The sequence below is a fragment of the Erigeron canadensis genome, chromosome 1 (assembly GCF_010389155.1).
Source record: "Erigeron canadensis isolate Cc75 chromosome 1, C_canadensis_v1, whole genome shotgun sequence".
In the NCBI taxonomy this organism is placed as follows: Eukaryota; Viridiplantae; Streptophyta; class Magnoliopsida; order Asterales; family Asteraceae; genus Erigeron; species Erigeron canadensis.
The window spans coordinates 17,972,326-17,978,905 of NC_057761.1; the positions used below are offsets into that span (position 1 = coordinate 17,972,326).

At 36.1% G+C, this 6,580-nt stretch overlaps 1 protein-coding gene across 7 annotated transcripts; it reads left to right on the forward strand.

Annotated features, from left to right (window-relative positions):
• Positions 1-303: 303 nt before the first annotated feature.
• Positions 304-6,326, forward strand: LOC122584939. 7 transcript variants are annotated; one of them, XM_043757026.1, is made up of 4 exons: positions 304-1,690; positions 3,932-4,147; positions 4,724-4,925; positions 5,982-6,326. In XM_043757026.1, the coding sequence occupies exon 1, from the start codon at positions 406-408 to the stop codon at positions 1,081-1,083; it is 678 nt and encodes a 225-aa protein (XP_043612961.1). In that variant the 5' UTR covers positions 304-405; the 3' UTR covers positions 1,084-1,690; positions 3,932-4,147; positions 4,724-4,925; positions 5,982-6,326. The 7 variants fall into 7 exon arrangements, with proteins under 7 accessions (XP_043612961.1, XP_043612959.1, XP_043612960.1 ...); XM_043757024.1 differs by having other exon boundaries at positions 3,891-4,147; positions 4,724-6,326; XM_043757025.1 differs by having other exon boundaries at positions 3,928-4,147; positions 4,724-6,326.
• Positions 6,327-6,580: the final 254 nt, after the last annotated feature.

Below are 6,580 nucleotides of genomic sequence, written 5' to 3' on the forward strand. Positions count from 1 at the left end.
TTTTACTTACCATGTGTGTGAGAGAAAATTTTCTCTCCTAACGGTCGGCTCTCTCTCTAGATCTTCATCTAGATCTAGATTTTTCTCTCTCTAGATTTGAGATCTAGATCCGAGATCGAGCAAAATCCGTTGAGAAACTTTTACAAAGGTTAAGTCATGGGTCGGAGGTCCTTTTCACTTCAGTGGATTTAGAAGTAGTCACTCTGCTTTTGTGTGGGAGTTCCCCCATACCTCGGCTTACCCTTGTTTCCCTCGGCTTACCCTTGTTTCCCTTGTTTCCCTTTACTCTGGTTAGATAATTCAAGCAATTAATTAATCAATCCCCAATTTTCAACCAACACCATTGGAGATCACAACCCTCTTCATCTTCTGTCCACTCAATCTCATTCATCTCAACATTCCAAAATGGAAAAACACATTGAAAATTTCATAAAAAAAATCTCATACTTATCACTAACCCTCGCCACACTAACTCTCCTCCTCTCAATCTTCTTTTTCCAAACACCCCCACAAAATTGCCTCAACCAAATCACAAACCATCCAAAAACATCATGCGACGCATCCCACAGACGCATTACAACAATCTCCAAAAAAAACCACCGTATTTGGTCCACAAACACATGGCGCAAATCCGTACGTTCCTACACAACAATCTTCAATGGCCTAAACATCATTTCAAACAACACCCGTGTGTTAATTGTGTCTGCAGGCGGCGGGCAGCCGGTAATGGCATTGAAAGAGCTGGGAATTGTGGATGTTATGGGTGTCGAGTTAGTCGATTCTCCGCCGTTGGTAAGGCGGGCTGATCCGCATAATTTGCCTTTTTTTGATCGGGTTTTTGATTTGGTGTTTAGTGGGCATTTGGGTCAGGCATTGTTTCCGGGCCGGTATGTTGGGGAAATGGAAAGGAGTGTTAGAATTGGTGGGATGATTGTTGTGTGTGTGGAAGTATTTGGGGATAGTGAAGTGAAGAATGTGATGACGTTGTTTAGAAAATCGGAGTTTTTGGAAGTTAGGAATGTAACGTTGATGAGATCGAAGATGACGATGGTTGTTGCTAAAAGGATTAAAAATGGTTCTTGAGGTTTTTATGGAGGTGAAATAATGTGTATGTGAAGCCTATTGTAAATTATGATTTAGCTTTTCAATATATCATGTTATTTGTTGTGGACTTGTAGATGGTTATTAATGTATATAGTCAATGTTCATTGCAGTCTTGTTTGGGTGATTATGAGTTTTTCATAGCTTCTAGGCAGGACTTTGTTATGTTTTCTAACGTGTTATAGAATGGTCAGCTTATGCTTGGATGTCTGTTTTGGAAGTGATAGGTGAAATAGGATAATCAAACCTACTACAGCTGAGAACATTTTGAGCTAAAGAGACCTATATTATGTAGACTAAGAAACTTGATATTCATCTAAAGGTTAGTGTCACATTGTAACTAGCATTCGGCTAACTTGAGTTGGGTCCAGACAGGCCCCTATTGGTGCAGACCTTGATCTTGAGTGCGGTTTTATTGGTTGGGTGTAATTGTGCTGTGATGTGGAAATGGTGGCTTAAATGAAGTTATCATATTGTTTTGGATAATAGGATTTTTCTCAGTCCAGAAAGCAACACTGATGGGATCAAAAGTAACTATGATCTTCAGCATAAAGATTATCTTTCATGAAGATTTAGAGCTAACGTCTATGTAAGTTCACTTTAAATTATGCTGTTGCTTGTCATTTTATTGTTTCTAGACGATTTTAATGTTTATATTACAACAATTCTTATCAAGTTTCAGCCGTCATTCTATGTTCGCTTGATTATGTGTTTTAATAGATGCTAAGTGATCACATTATGTTTTTGATATCAAAAGTCACTGGTGTTTAGATCAATATCATGATCTTAATGAAATCTGGTTGGTAGTGTGTGTTTCGTAAGTGATAATGTGAACTTGGATAATCAATAACTTATAATAAAACATGGCTGCAAATGGATATTCACAGTTTCTCTGCTGCTTAAAGTTGGAATAATCGCTTTTGAAGGTGTTGAACTATTAGTAAATTATATATGTAAAAAACTACTCGACAATGTGATAATACCCTCTTGGACTCCTAACTATCAAATGAAGTTGTACTGTAATAAGCTTGATTTTGTTGGATAAAGATCGTTTTGTGGAGATGAGACCTCTAATAGAGCTTAAGATGCCTTTGCGGTTAATGTCCTCTATGGCTGTTCCACTTCATTAAAGTAGTGACATCCTGAAAGTAGGTCCTCTTTTTGAGTTACAAATTGGTCACACGGGCACACAGGGTTCTAGGAGGTATTTGGGTTACTGTCCACAGATTCTTGTGCGAATTTGAGATCCTGGAAGGGTATATGCATCACATGGTTACAAATCTGTGCATGTCAAACTTCCAACAGGGCTGGGTGATACGTACCTATCCCATAATAGGCTCGTATCATGCCCTAAGCTAGGTGTAGAACTCACTCCCCAAAGCTAGCTCAATGGAGGAGGGGACACCTAGGCTTATAAAGCACCAACCAATCCCATACTTGGCTGATGTGGGATCATATCGATACCCCACCCTTTGAAGAGCCAACGTCCTCGTTGGTCACGGTTGGCACCCTTCTCCTTGGGCCCAAGCCACCACTCCAAGCTCGTTGAAACCTCAAAAGGTAGGGCTAGCTCTGATACCAATTGATACGTACCCATCCCATAATAGGCTCGTATCATGCACTAAGCTAGGTGTAGAACTCACTCCCAAAAGCTAGCTCAAAGGAGGAGGGGACACCTAGACTTATAAACCACCAACCAATTCCATACTTGGCCTATGTGGGATCATATCACTGGGCTATCTTAAGACAGTTTCAGACACAGCAACAAGTCATTTAGGGAGAAAGGTTCTTACGTTAGAGACTGTAATTTCAGTCTCACATGTGACGCTACCTTATCTATGGATAGAATTTTGACAAAGTTTGTTAAAAGTAAATCATACTTGAAGCAAGTAAATCAAACTTGAAGCATTCAAAATAGCTGTTTGACCCGTTACCAAACATACTTTGACCTGTCCAATTTTGCCAACTTTTTTCCAGACTTGATCTCCAGTGTGGTTTTACTGGATGATAAGACATGGTGAGATTCTTCAAGCATAGTCCTTTCTTTCATCAATTCTGCTAAAACTTTTATTCAAGCTTGGAAATGTTTATCTAAAGAATTCACGCACAACAGGCAACTTTATAAAACACAGAGTTATCTAAACACTCATAGTAATTTCAAGCACAGTTACCCATGTAACAAAACTATAATTTACAGAAATCTGCAACTATGCAGATGCAAAACACAAAAAGGCAAATTGAAGAAAAGAGCGCAAACCTGTTATTGTTTTTTTTTTTTATCTAGACATGCCAACTGTCAAATGAAGTTGTACAGTAATAAGTTTGATATTGTTGGAGAAAGATCATTTTGTGGGTATGAGACCTCTATCAGAGCTTATAATGTCTCGTGCAGTTAGAGTCATTTATGGCAATTCCACTTAATTAATGTAGTGACATCATGAAACTAGGTCCACTTTTTGAATTATCGGTTACATGGGCACACTAAGGTTCTCGAAGGTATTTGGGTTACTTTCTACAAACGTGCTTGTGCGAATTTTCGTGGTTATGAGTTTTTGTAGCTTCTAGGCTAGACTATGTTAAGTTACCTAACATTATCATAATGTTATAGAACTGCTAGTTTATGTTTGGGTGTCTGTAATGAAAATAATAATGTGAAATTAGATCGTCCAAACTACTGCAGTTGAAAATATTCCAAGTGAAACAGACCTATATTGTATTTGTAAACTAAGAAACTTGATTTTCACCTTAAGTTTAGTGTCACTTTGTAATCAGTGTTAACTGTTAACTAGACTTCCTATAGAGCTGGGCTAATTGAGTTGAGTCCAGACAGGCACCTATTGGTCCATACTCCATACCTTCATATCAAGTGGGGTTTTATTGGTTTGGAGGTGTAATCGTGGTGTAATGGGGAAATGATGGTGTGAGTGAATCTTGTTTTGGGAAAAAGGAGTTTTCTCAATTCAGAAAAGCAACACTGATGGGATCAAAAGTGACTATGATCTCCAGTGTAGATTATCTTTCTTGAAGTTTTGGAGATGACGTCTATGTAAGTTCACTGTAAATTATGCTGTTGCTTGTCATGTTTTTATTCTAGATAATCTTAAACGTTTATATTACAACAATATTCATCAAGTTTCAGTCATTATTCTTCGTAATTGTGTTTGCTTGATTATGTGTTTTAATAGATACTAAGGGTGTGTTTAGTTGCAGAAAACACCCTATGTTTTCTATTTTTGTTTTCCATGAAAACATGGAAAACAGAAAACGCGTTCATAATTTTCTAAGAATATTTTCCAAGAAAATAGAAAACAATGTTTTCCACTTTTCTATGGAAAACTTGAAAACATCTTTTTCTTGTTTTTCATTTTCATTTTCCATTCCCTACTTTCCCCTCACATCTCTAACATGTTTTCTACTTTTATAATTAGAACGCATTTTCAAAATTTTTATTTGTTTTCTAGAAAATAAAAACCCTTTTTATTTTCTAAAAAATTAGATATGAAAAATTTGAAAATATTTTCTGCAACCAAACGCACCCTAAGTGATCACATTTTTGTTTCTGATATCTAAAATCGCTGGTAGATGTTCTTATGCCGCACACCTTTTCTTTTTTTTTATTTAGCTGGACATGCTATAGACCTCATTCATCTTCTTAGGCCGAGTGTTATAGACCTCATTCTAACCGCCACTAATAGACCCTTCAAGCGAGAAAGTAACATTGATGGGATAAAAATTGACAAATGGTGATTTCCAATATAGTTGAAGTGCTTTCTTGAAGTTTCTGAAGCTCATCCTTCTGCAAGTTACTGTAAATTATGTTTCAGGTTTTCAAGTTATCAAGTTAATTGCTTTAGATAATTTTCGATATTTACATTGCAACTACTGTTGAATTCTTGAATTCTATCAAGATAGTAATTGATTGTTACAACTGGTTAAAATCTATAGTAACCAGACCAATATCATGTGCATAGTAATTGTTTGTAACAACTGATTTGTATTTATATATTGTAATTTTTTAGTGGCATGTTAACTTTGATTATGTGCCTTTATAGCTTACAGTTGATCGTATCATATGTTACAACAATAGTAGTTACTAATGATAGGTTACTAACTACTGTATATATATGCACATTCGAACACCTTTTAGACTACTTTGAAACTTTAACTGTGAATTGGTTCCCTTCGCACATTCGAGGTTCCATTAGACTCCTTGGAACCTTGGACAGTTAACTAGAAATATGCAAGTCTCGCCTAATGGGTGGGGCTGTCTTGAGATATGTTCTGATAGGCAGCAGGCCGATTTATCAAAAAAATATATCTAAACCTAGCTTTTTGTTATTGATTTTTCTCATAACAAGTCATTTAGAGAATGTAGGTTCGTACTACTTAGCATGAGGCGGCAGTTTTAAGCTCACGTTTGACACTACGTAATGACAAATAGATAATTTTGACAAATAGTATTTCAGTTAATCGAACTAGAAGCATACAAATTACCTGTTTGACCCCTTACCAATGTAATTGACCCTCCCAAGTCTCCCAATTTACCCCCGACTTGATTTCCAGTATGGTTTTAATGGATAAAACACAATCAGATTCTTTAGGCATAGCTCTTTCATTTCTTTTGCTATAAGTGTTGCTTTAAGCAGTTCTGTTTATCTAAAGAATGCCACACAACAGGCAAATTCACAAACACTCATTTTAACCTGTAGTTATTTCAAACAAAGTTTACCATGTAACATACTTGCATTAACATGACAATTAATATACAGAAGTCTGCAACAGTTGGACAACCAAATAATGAAACAACTTACAAATTGAAGAAAAGAGAGCTCCACCTATTCTTTATTTTTTTTTCTTTTTTTTTTCTGTACATGCTATAGATTTCCAAGGCCGGAGAATCCCCTGGAAAACAAAATTCTCTGACACGAGTACATGACAAATCTAGTGGTTACAGACAATCTTGGAAAGTTTTGAAGTTTTAATGATCTCGACCTGCTTAACTCCCAACTGTGGTCTGCATGAAATTGTGGGATACATTAAGGTTCACAATATTGTAACATTTCAGAGTTTTTCAAGCGAGAAATTAATGTTGACGGGGTAAAATAATTGTTGTTCCTTCTTTTGAAGTTTTTGAAGCTCATTTACGTGTAACTTCACTGTATTATACTTTTGGAGGCTCATCACATTTACGTGTAACTTCACTGTATTATACTTTTGGAGGCTCATCTTTCATGTCATTTGCTTTACATGATTTTCCAAGCTATCATTGTTTGTTACAATTGTGTTAGCTTTGATTATGTGCCATTATATCTTTCAGCTGATCATATCGTGTTACAACTACGAATGAACTGCTAATTCAAGTTATAAACATCACAATTTTCATCTTCTACTTGTGAAGTAAAAAGTTTCACAGTTCATATTTTTTTTAATGTGAAAATCAATTTGTGGTACCTAATTTTTCTAAGCAATAGAGAATGCG

Coding starts and splice junctions, on each gene's coding strand:
- LOC122584939 (XM_043757024.1), top strand. CDS start 406: ATGGAAAAACACATTGAAAATTTCATAAAAAAAATCTCATACTTATCA.